The 12,464-nt window shown below is 38.1% G+C and overlaps 1 protein-coding gene across 3 annotated transcripts in view; it reads left to right on the top strand.

Annotated features, from left to right (window-relative positions):
* Positions 1–12,464, top strand: part of gabrb3 (gamma-aminobutyric acid type A receptor subunit beta3) — a 94,091-nt gene that overhangs the window by 30,340 nt on the left and 51,287 nt on the right. For all 3 annotated transcript variants that reach the window (XM_053498033.1, XM_053498030.1, XM_053498029.1), the window contains exon 2: positions 6,155–6,202. In XM_053498033.1, coding sequence (XP_053354008.1) covers positions 6,155–6,202 — 48 coding nt within the window. The remainder of the gene's footprint in view (positions 1–6,154; positions 6,203–12,464) is intronic.

Genomic DNA, 12,464 nt, shown 5'->3' with positions numbered 1-12,464 from the left:
AAGGGGAGGAAATAAATAAAGAAAGAAAGAAAGAAAGAAAGAAAGAAAGAAAAAAAAGAAAGAAAGAAAGATTAGGGATTAAAAGAAAGGAGGGCAAAAAAGAAAAAATGGAATAATAAAAAAGAGAGAGGAAAAAAGCTGAATGCTGAACCGCTTCATTAGGAAACAAGACTTATTGGCCCAAACAGTGCCGTCAGATCTCTCACACATTAACCTTGCAACAAGAACAACTTTTTAAAATTAATTAATTTACTTTCACAGACACGTGGTTACATCACAGTGCAATAAAAAAAAATAATAATTTAAAAAGTTATAATTTGCAAAATTAAAGTGAGGACTCTGGGGAGGACAACTATACTGTAGGGAGAGATAAACAGAAACTACAGGTACTGCAAAGGGACAGAATTAACTTACACTCTGCACAGAAAAGTACTACTACTACTACTAATAATAATAATACCAGTACATTAATGTTCACCCTAATGGGTTCTCCTACTTTTACTGACCATTGAAACATGATTTGACAAACTAACAGAACATAGACTATAAATATTGTTTGAGAAAGAAAGAAAAAGAAAGTAGCCAAATAATTTAAATACTGTGTAAGGCATAATGTTTAATAAACATATTCTCGCCGGACTAACTGGTTTAAGCACTAACCAAAAAAGACTAAATTTTTCATATAATGAGCATATCAATTGTTTACTGTTTAAAATACAAATCAATAAATCTAATTTAAAGCACAGACGTTTCATACTTATTAGATGCCTACAGTAAATAAGTTTAATGTGTTCAAATTGTGACCTGGAAACTCTACAAATGTCAAAATGATTTACTTTTGCTCATTAAACATTACAGCACTTTATAATAGATTATTTTTATTAAACACTAAATTACAGAAACTGTCAAAAAAAAAAAAAAAAACCTGCAACTGCAACTTTGGGCTTTTGGTCATAAATACTCAAAACATCAAATCAAATCTAAATCATGAAATTTCAAATAAGACACTAAATGTCTTTCAAACTGTAATGATCATTAATTAGCGTAATATTAATACGCACGGCTATTACATCACAATTTTGTATTTATTTATTTGTTTATTTGTCATCTAAAGCTTTTTTTTTTTTTTTAAACAGTAACCTATATTTTAGTGAATCGTTTAGAACGATTCATCACCAAACAGTTCTGAATCCCATGATTCAACTCTCTGCTTATTAAGTGAAGGATGTGTGAAGACACAAGGCTCTGTAGCTCTTTCAGTTTCTTTCTTGTGCAGGTCGTTAGGTTCTGAGTTTGATGTAAAGAAGATCTGAAAAAATAAAGAGCTAGCAGATTCCAGTTGTGCTTATTCAGCGTTTTCTGCTTCACTGCACCTCACTGATATGAGAGCTGAGGGAATCCCAAAGGGTCTGATATTCTCATCTCTTTTCACAATTGTTCTTCTTTAAAAAAAAAAAGGAAGAAATCATAACACCATTCTTGAGTTTGAATCCCTGAACTCTTCCCTGTCGCTTCTCAAAATGTGCATTTTAGACAGTTTATGTAATAAAGATAAAAAAAACAAAATAATAATAATAATAATAATAATAATAATAATAATAATAATAATAAAAAACATATTTTTGAATTGTGAATAACTCAATTCTGAAGATAAACAAGCTCTGTTCGGTGGTAATGATGGTCTGGTATCATGCACAGTGTGTGTGTGAGTCAGTGTGTGTGTGTGTGTGTGTGTGTGAGGGTAGTAATGAACACAACCATCAGAGGGAACTCTAATCCCGCGCTTTTCTGTCACCACCGTACTGTACATCAGCAACACAGCTACAGATTCCAAACAAACATTACAGCATTTCAAGGTTGTTCTCATCAGAAAGAGCTGAAACAACATCCCTACATTACCCACATGTTCACAATCTGATATACCTATATAGTCTAATAATCACTGGTGAAACATCATCATTATCATCATCATCATCATCATCATCATCATGTTCTTTACCATAGATCACGTTTTGTTCTTTTAAGTATTATTTTTGCTGCCTGTAAACAAATAAGACCTGGTAGGAAGGACACACCTGTAAGGAACCTTCTCTGACAGTTAAAATGCCTAATGATCAGACACAATTTTACTGTACATATACAGCCATGCATTCATTTATTTACATTTTATTTCTTCTTTTTTTGCGTAAAAACCTAATAAATATTATCTGATCACAGCAGGTTTTATTATTAGGCAAATACTGTACAACCTAAGGAAAACAACATGGCACTTTTTTTCGCATGCTATTATTTATTTAACAAAAATGATAAAATCATGTGGTCAATACTAATACTACGTCCTGATTCACTAGCTTGTAGAATCAGCTGTAGAAGCACCAACTTAAAGACTGTTTGACTTTATCAGTCTCTCACATCGTTTTGGCCTTGGCCTTTAGGTCCCACCACAACATTTCAGTTTGGTTGATGTCTGGACTGTGACTGGGCCATTCTAAACACTTGATTCTTTTATATTTCAGCCGTTTTGATGTAGATTTTCTGATGTTCCTCGATTCATTCTCCTGTTTTGCCCAAGCTTTAGCTGTGGACAGGTGGCCTCACCCTTACTGTATATACAAAGGAGTTCATGGTCGACTCAGTGACTGCCATGTTCCCAGGTCGTTGTGCTGTAAAATCCAGCCCAAATCATCACCCCTCCACGTCCATACCTGACAGTAGGTGTGAGGTGTTTCTGCTGAAATTCCGGTTTGGTTTTTCCCAAACATGGCGCTGATGGGCATCAAGGCCAAACAACTCCACTTTGGTCTCATCTGTCCTTTGGACATTCTTGAAGACCATTGCTTATGTCATTCCTCCTGGCAGTGTGTTAACACACACCTGAACGCTCCAGACCAGCAAACCGCCATAACTTCTGCTTTTATAAAATAAACAATATATAATCTTTTTAATATAAAAATTGCTTATGAATGTTTCCAAACCGTGTATTTAGTCTCAGAACTAGTTACTCAGAACTTTATTATAATGCCTCGGGAAGAAACATAAAGCAGCACAGAAGACTTTTTAATCAAATTGGAGCAGCGGCGGACCACTGATGGAGATGGAGATCACCTGGTTTTTACACAATTTGCATACATTTGCATAAATCAATCATCAACAGTACTTCCAGTCTCATGCAATACCATGCGTCATGCACATTTTCAAACAAAATGAAACTTTTATACTGTATCTGCATCATACAGTATGTATTTCATCCTTTTACAATCCCAAGGAGTATTTTGTGTATTATTTCATGTACACAGCAAACTCTTAGAGGGCCAAAACATTTGACATAAGTGCTACTTGAAGTGCTTGGTTAGTTATCTCAGTTTGAAGTCTCGGACTGATTGGAAAGTCAGGAAAAGTCAATCAATAGTTTAAAATCTTTCGAAGGCCTTCTCTTCTTGTTTCAGATTTCCAATTCAACAATCTCATTTTAAAAACGTATTATTTTGTCTTACTATCTCTTTATTTCAAAATTATATACATTTTGCTATCTCATCATTTCATGAATTTGTCTTGATCTCTTGATCGTGTGATTTCAACATGGATCCATATTTATAACAAACTATCTTCATATTTTGGCCGCTTCTGTATATTCCTATTTTAAGTTATTATTTGAAGATTGTATCTCATTATTTCTACATAATAACTCCATGTCTCAAGCTACTGTTATTGTGAGTCTTATGTACTGTAGAAAGACTTGCCTCCCAGGAACTCCTTTAATGGCTCAAGCATGTCTTAGAGCGCGGTCAGGAGGGTACGGGGGGCGTGGCAATAACTCTCAGCCCAGTTCCTGTAATGTTTAAGTTGTGTTGGTGAATGAGTGTGTGTACAGTTCACACACACAGAGGCGTCTCTCCTGCAAGTCGGAAACAAGATGTTAGACGATTTTCAAAGGTCGCGTGTTTCACTCACTGAATGTTCACCGTAGCGCCTGCAGTGTGTCGTAGCTCTGAGCCCTCGGCCACAACCAGTTACTGCGTGAACATCTCGACAATGTTTCTCTCTCACAATAATGAAGTGTTGCATTAAAACAAATGGCATAACATTTATTAGGTTAAAATAATAACATAGCCCTTCAACTATGTTTTATTTGTTTGTTTGTTTGTTTGTTTGTTTGTTTGTTTGTTTGGTTGGTTGGTTGGTCTTGGGGTTCAGGATTCATGGACATGTTAAATGATTATTATTTACTCTTTACATTGTAATATTGTCCATATAAACCATTAAAACCACCAGGAAACCCTACAGGAACCAGCAGAGAGATGTGATTGTGTTTATAATTCCTTTTCATCTTTGTACACATGTTTATGGAAATTAGTTCGTGATTTTAACGTTTCTAAGAGCCATAAAAAAGAGAACATTTTCAAGGTCACGAGTGTGCGGATGATAAAATTACAGTCAGGTGTGCGTGTGCATGTGTGTACGCATGTGTGTGTGCGTGCATGTGTGTGTGTGTGTGTGTGTGTGTGCATGTGTGTGTGTGTGTGTAAAGGGATTGAACCTCTTTATGTGACAATCTGATATTTCTCTGATATTCTGAGGCTTTTTTTCTTTTCAGGAATGCGTGTGACTGAATGCTGTTTGATTTTCGTTCATGTAAAATCCCAAAAGCTGCTGATGTTAGAACAGCTGAGGCTTACACATTCCACCTGTGCCATATGTGTGTGTGTGTGTGTGTGTGTGTGTGTGTGTGTGTGTGTGTGTGTGTGTGTGTGTGTGTGTGTGTGTTTGCTTGTGGAGACCAAACATTCCTATGGTGATGGAATGACATCACCCATGTGCAGGTCAAAACATAAACAATAAACCTTTAGAATCCACATTTTTGCTAAAACGATGCATCAGGTTTTTATTTCCCACTAAATCTCATAAATGTGTTCTTACTCTGGATACTAGTGGGCTTGATTAGTATTTAAATTACTTGTAAAGTGTCACATAAAAAAATTCTTAACCAAAAAAGATTCCACTAATTATTTTCAGTGCTATCATGAAATAAGATGATCTCTGGATACAAGGACGGTAAAAGCCCCGTGCTGATATTCAGCACAACAGCACAGCCCAGGTGTGATATCGCTTTCATACAACGGTTACACAAACACTATTTATTATCATCAGATTAAGATCTGTAACTTAATTGAACCAGTTCTTTTGCTCCGCCCACACATATCCTTCCACATCTGCTGGAACTAAGTACCCGCAACAGGTGAAGCTGGTGATTGACAGTTAGTGATGGACAGTTAGTGTAATTAACAGGAGGTGGGAGTGGTTTTAGTGGTATCCTGTGGCCTAAAGGTTTGGAGAATAAACAACGGAGGTGGTTGAATCCCAAATAGTCTTAAACGGAAAGCTGATGCACTATGTAGGGTTCCCTTGTTCCACACAGAAAGTAGTGCCCTTGATCAGGGATTAGAGAGAGATTTGGGATTCAGCCTCGTGTTACGAAAAGACTGGACTGGGGAGAGGTACTTTGTGTTTAATGGTAAAGCACCATCAGACATCAGGTATCCCCAGAACGTCCCCCGGTTCTGCAGTGGTGCATTCTGGGACTTATAGACACTATAAGACATGTGACATCATTTTATTTCACAATAATGAACACAGAAAGTTAGAACGCCACATCAGCACATCTCGCTTTCCAGCTGGTAATTCATCAGGAGACGAGGAGGACGAGGAGTTACGAATGCGAGATTAATGAAATAAAGGGGCGGGGCTTCCATTGGGTCAGTCAATATCCGAGAGTTCAAAGCACTTACACGTTTGCTGTTTTTTAATTAATGGGAAGCAGAACAAGAAGATTATTTTAGAGTAATTGTGAGTGCACTCTCACTCTCATAGCAGTGTAGTATTTGTGTCTATTTGGTAAAATAGAGAGAGGATATATATATATATATATATATATATATAAAAAGAAAAAAAGAGAAACACTTATTTATAACACTTAGTTTATATTCTCTGTCATGCTAGACATACTTTCATAATGTGCATGAGCTGCTTGGACTTTATTATATACATTGCATGATGCATTAATTTTTAATGTATAAGCTGTATGTGTGTGTGTGTGTGTGTGTGTGTGTGTGTGTGTGTGTTGGAATATAACCTTGTGCTGTTTTGTGCTTTCTAGGAATGCAGTGGATGGAAATAAAAAGCTTATTGCCATCTACGACACAAGGTAAGCGATTTGCCTTGATAATCATACACATATAAATAAAAATTCACGCCGGAGGGCCACGAGGTGAACGTCCCGTCTGCCAAATCTCTTCTCTGCGCCTTTTCACAGCCATAAAGGATCTCGTAAAATTTTAAATAGGCGTTGCTGTAAGAGCGGGGCCCCGGTTTTTCAACCTAAAACAAATCAGGAGCCCGACATTAGCTGAGTGTGTGTGTGTGTGTGTGTGTGCATTATTCATCCAGCACTGCGCAATATTCACCTCGGAATCTGTTTATCTGCGTCCGTTTCGTTCTGGGAGAAGGTATCTGCTGCATCTGCAAGTCGACAGAAATTGGGAAAAGTGAGAAGAAGAAAAAAAAGGGGAAAAAAAAACCATCAGGAGGACAATGTTTTCATTTCCCTCCCGCGTTTTTTTCCTCTTCAGTGGATTAGAAACAGCACAGGCAGCAACCCGTGTGAAGTCTCTCGTGGGAGGAATAAAAACCCAACCATGAAAAACGCCTTCTAAGCATGTACAGTGTGGCGTTCCTTATTTACTTATTACTTACATCATTACGATATAATCTGGACGGGGTCACGTGAGGTCACTGGAAACCAAGACACCTTCACACTCGTCCAGTGAGAAGCCAGAGCCGGTGTGGTATTTTGTTTAGGCAAGAAAGACTTTAAATGCTTTAACAGTTTTTTGGCTCGATGTGTGACTGTGATTCAGCCCACACACTGAGCTCTCTCTCTCTTTCTCTCTCTCTTATTTTTTTGGAGGTGGATCACAGGGTGCGAGTGGGATGCTTTGTTTGGATGATGGATTGTGGGCGTGTGTGTGTGTGTTTGTGTGTGTGTATTTATGTGTTTATGTGTCTGCCGTTTAGGAGGGTACCAAACACCTGCGTTCTCTCTTTTAAAGAAGATTTTTTATAACACACACACACACACACACACACGCACACACACACACACACACACACACACACACACACACAATTACAAAAGAGACCATTTGTACTTAGGAACTGAAATGAAATTATGAACATGCGTAAAGATGGATTTCATAGTCTCACACTATTTTGCATAAGTATTCAACCCCATCTGTACATTTATGGAACGATGTCTCCTGGACCTGGAATACGATTCTACACAACATAGCTCATAACAGTGACCTTTTGATAATAAGTCAAAATACCATGCTGAATTATTACAGCTGAAAATCATAAAAGTTGCCATCATAAAAGTATTTGCCCCCTTCTTTTTAAAAAAAAAAAGATACATAACAAAACATATTTCCATAGGAAGTCACATCACTAGCTGGACGGTGTTGGTACTGTATGTGTGTAATTACCATATCACATGATCTCAGTATTAAATCAACCGTTTAAGAAAGAATTAAGAGTTTGATACACAGCCAGTCTAAAAGATTCTTTATCCATGTTTTTCGGTATTAAAAGCTGTTTTAGGAAGCTGAGGTCAGTGCACAAGGTTAGTTATGAAACAACACCCCTGGAGCAGAAAGGGTTAAGGGTCTTGCTGAAAGGCCCAACAGTGACAGCTTGGTGGAACTGGGGATTGAACCGCCAACCTGTCGAGCTACTACTGCTCTACAGTATTTGTTACATCTATAAAACCATGGAGGCCAAAACTAGTTCTGGAAGTGCGTCAGATGAGTTTTGGATATTAAACTGAACATCAAGGTAAAGCCAAACATTAATGTCTGGGTAAAGAGAAACATCTATGGGTGCAAAAGAACATGTGAAGCTGGAGAGATCCACAGCTCAGGAAGAAGCCGTGCACAACCTGATGGTCTTCATGGTAGAGTCCTGCATCCTGCAGTGTTTGTCCTAAATGCATGTTAGTGACTTGTCATACACAAGCATTCTCTAGTCTCTAGGTTCGCAAGCATGACACTGCTCAACAGCCTGAAAACACAATCTATGTGAAGCATGGTGATGGTGGCATCATGTGATGCGTTACCATTGGCTCCTTCTCACTAATGTTTGGTGAATATTCAGTGCCATATCCAATTAATAAGGGTTATTTCTATAAATCCTAAACTTCATAATCATAGCATGATTTAAAGAAGCCCATCTACCTAGCGAGGTGATTCATAAGAAGATGCCAAATGTATATGTTTTTCATTAAAAAAGAAACTTTCAGTTCCAGGTTGTATCACTAAAAATGCTGAAGAAAATTAAATATTTATGCCAGGCTCTACTGTTTGTGCTAAAATTAATAATATGGGTCCACGTTGGTCTCATTTACCGTAGCTGAGTATATAACATGATATCCTTTTGTTCAATAGATTTTCCAAACCTTCTATCTGTAATAGAGCTAATCTAATCTAATCTAATAATGTCGATCTCCTAAATGAGTAAAATAATCATTCACGCCAGAGTGGAAAAGAAAACAAAAACAAAACCGAAGGGTCTTCCCGGATATGGGGCGTCTCGGATGACGCAGGTTTTCCCATTGAGAAGGAAAAGCCCTGTACGTACCCGCGAGAGCCGAGCCTCCAAAGCCATTTACGGTGGAGCCAAGCCACAGCAGCACTAATGGAGGACGAGCGATTTAAGACGACCACAGACAGGCTTCCATCGCTGTCTGAATTCTGCCATTGTAAATGAAAACAATTTAACACGATTGTTTTATTGACTCTGCCATAAGGTTTTAAGGTCAGTGCTGCAACCGTTTAGACTCATCAGACCTCCAGGAAAAAAAAAATCTAATTATAGATCATGAGATTGTCTGGAGGCCTGCTGTAAAGGGTATAATATCCACTGATGGAGAGAGGAGCCAAAGACAAGTCATATATCAGATTGGTTTTCATCACCATCATTAACGGAGCCCTTATTCCTCTCCCTGTGTGTGATGCCATCATTTATTTATGGTTTATTTATCGCTTTCTGCGTTGGCATGAATGTCTAAACAGGGTTACAGTTACCACCCTGAAGATGTTAAATCGCCCTACAACACGGCAATTCTCTACAAACTCACAGCAAATCATAGTTTTTATTTGTTTATTTATTTATAGTTACATTTGTCCAGTACACGTGGCAGGATCTCACCAGAGAAGGCGCCAAGCTACAGTTCCCATCACCACCCGCACACTGATCACTTCCACCTGTCTGTCTTTGGGCCTTGTGAAGTTCCTTATTCAAGGGCCCTGTAAAACTCTGACAACAACCATGACGTCCCAAAATATCAAAGAATGCAGAAGGAAGAATGGAAAACATTTATCAAGGTTATGCTCCTTCCTAGCCGTGTCCCTTTCAGGTTCTCACTGATATTCTTCATGTCTATCGTGTTGTCATCAATTTTCTGCCACGCACTGGATCACGTGCTCGCCAGGTCCAATAAGATCCAACCAATTTATTATCTAATCAGATGGCACCAGGCGCTTATCATGCGCTGACAGCGTTGTTATAAGCTCCGGCAGGTTTTATTATGAAGTGATGGTGTGAGGAATCGGATTCAGTGTTAACACTAAATTCTCCAAACGTGACAAAGATGAGCTGATAACCTGCAACACAGCAATAACGCAGTGACAATCGAATGACAACTCAGTCAGAACATCATACAGACGTTTCTGTCTGCATCATGCATGTGGGTACGTCAATGAAGACCCTGAGTAGTGTTGGGTTACACCGTTAACTGGGAAATGCCACTGATAACTCTCTCCCTCGCTGGAGATATATCTATCGTTTCTGTGGCAGTTACTTTAGAGGTCGGGTTGCCAGCTCAATGCCCATTTCTGGAAACGCCAATTAGCCTAAACTGCATGTCTTTGGAATGTGGGAGAAACCCGAGGAAACCCACCAAGCATTGGGAAATTCTCCATGCACACAGACCCCAAGGCGAAAATCAAACCCCAAACCCTGGAGGTGCAAGGTGATAGTGCTAATTACTAAGCCGCTGTACCATTAGTTCATTGGATACTCCTGATAACTACTATTTTAAAAAAAATAATAAATAAAAAAAACTTGCATTCTTCTCCCACTTGGCCTCACACACATTTTTTACATGATACAGGGAAATCTCAAAGAGCTGACACTGACACTGGAGACTCGTTCTGTACATACCTCCTCAATATAAGGGCAGCTACATGGTTTATGAGTAGCCTGTTTATGTGGCGCGCCAGGTAATGAGCTGTTACTGTAGAAAACAGAACCAGAACAGTGCATTAGCATAAATGCTAAAGCTGCCATTTGTTTCTTTTTTAAGAGGCTGGTGACGGGACCAGTGCTTTTAGCTGCTATAATGTCAGTGAGAACAGGAAGTAACTAGCTTTATTGCCACTATGCAACCTTTAATGCTCACACACTCACCCTCTATTCCGCTTATCCTGTACAGAGTCATGGGAGGCTTAAAGCCCATCCCATCTCATCCCAGACTCAGGGCATGAGGTGTGATATACACACACTCACACACTACAGCCAAGCAATTTGGAAATGTCTAATCTGCATGTCTTTGGACCGTGGGAGGAAACCCACCAAGCACAGGAGAGAGAACATGCAAACACCATGCAGGAATCGAACCCCAACCCTGAGGGTGTGCAGTGACAGTGGTAACCACTACGCCACCGAGCCGCGGCAAAACATTTATATCAAAGAAAATACTGATTAATTTTGAAATATTTTAAAAGAAATAATAAAATTATATATATATACAGTGAAACCTCGGATTGCGAGTAACACGGTTTGCGGGTGTTCCACAAGACGGGCAAAGATTTGTAATAAATTTTGAATTGAAAAACGAGCAAGTCTTGGTTTACGAGTACAAAGTATCATGTATCATACATGCACTTCTTGTTTTGATACGAGCGTCACGTGATCACAACTGAGCCAACGTTTTTTCTCTTACTTGTGCTGTGGAATTGTGGGTATTCGTCTCCCCTGCTGGGTCTTAGTGCGCGTCTTTCACTGGTATAATCCGTGCACGTGTGTACTGTATACTATAACATTATGACCACATTTGTGTGTGTGTGTAAAACATATTTTACTTTGTGTCTGTATGTATGTGTGTACAGTGCGCGTGTAAAGCAAAAGCAAGTCTCATTAGAGAGGTTAAAGATACATTTTCTCTCTCTGTATCAGCCTGCACTTTGTGTCTGTGTACGTCATTGGACACCATGCCACACACACTCACATACACACAGATCCCTCCTACTTTCGCCTTCACACACACACACACTCTTTCTCTCTGCTCTACACAGAAACACTGCTTTATCGCGATTCTTTTCAAAGGTAAAATGCAGGTTAATTTGTTTTATTTTTACTTTACAGCAGTGATTCCGTTACGGTGTCGCTCAATCGAGTGTCGTTAGGGGGATTTCTTGTTTTTTTTTTCTGTTAAAATAGTGTTTCCGTTGTGTATGTGAACAGAGTGGAGGAAGGGTAACTGTGTAAGATGAGAAGAAGGCGACAAGGGGTGGGGGGGGGCTCCTTAATTTAGCTTCACACACACACAAACACATACACACACACACACACACACACAGAGCGCCTATACGCACAAACGAAAACACTTATCTGTCTGGATTTATTTTTACTTTTTTTAAGGTAAAGTGCAGGTTAATTTGTTTTATTTTTACTTAATATTTTGTCTTAATTATTTTTATTTATTTCTTTTTTAAGCTGTGGAACAAATAATTAGAGTTCCCATTATTTCTAATGGGAAAATTCAATTTGTTTTACATGTGTTTTGAAATATGAGCCTGCTTCTGGAACAAATTGTGCTTGTAATCCAAGGTTCCACTGTATAACATGAAATAATAACAAGAAAGGAACATTTTAGAAATTAACAGATAAAGCTATGAAACATGTAAGTTATTATTTATAATTAAAATTTGCCTTTGAAGATTATAATAAATATAACAAGATAAAAATTCGCAAAAATTGCTGTTTATGATAAAAAAAAAACATTTTATATATAGAAATAATATATAATAATGATGCACAACTTTACAAGATCAGCAGGAATTTTATAATGATTATTAAATTGGGACCTTTAAGCCTGTGTGCTGCTATAAAAACATTAATTCTAGTTTATGTCCAGGAGCAGCAGCAGATCACACTGATATTGATTAGTCTTTTACAATAGCACACCCTTTTATTATTATTATTATTATTATTATTTCATGTTAAAGATTATAATACACACAGATGAACTTTTAACATGAAAAAAAATCATGTCTGTTTATACTGTAGAGAAAAACATTTTACTGTAGCTCAAACTAAATGAAGGAGGGGGGGGGGGGAATAAGTGCAGTGTT

This window comes from Clarias gariepinus, chromosome 6 (assembly GCF_024256425.1).
Source record: "Clarias gariepinus isolate MV-2021 ecotype Netherlands chromosome 6, CGAR_prim_01v2, whole genome shotgun sequence".
In the NCBI taxonomy this organism is placed as follows: Eukaryota; Metazoa; Chordata; class Actinopteri; order Siluriformes; family Clariidae; genus Clarias; species Clarias gariepinus.
This window is presented reverse-complemented; position numbering and strand designations above follow the sequence as displayed.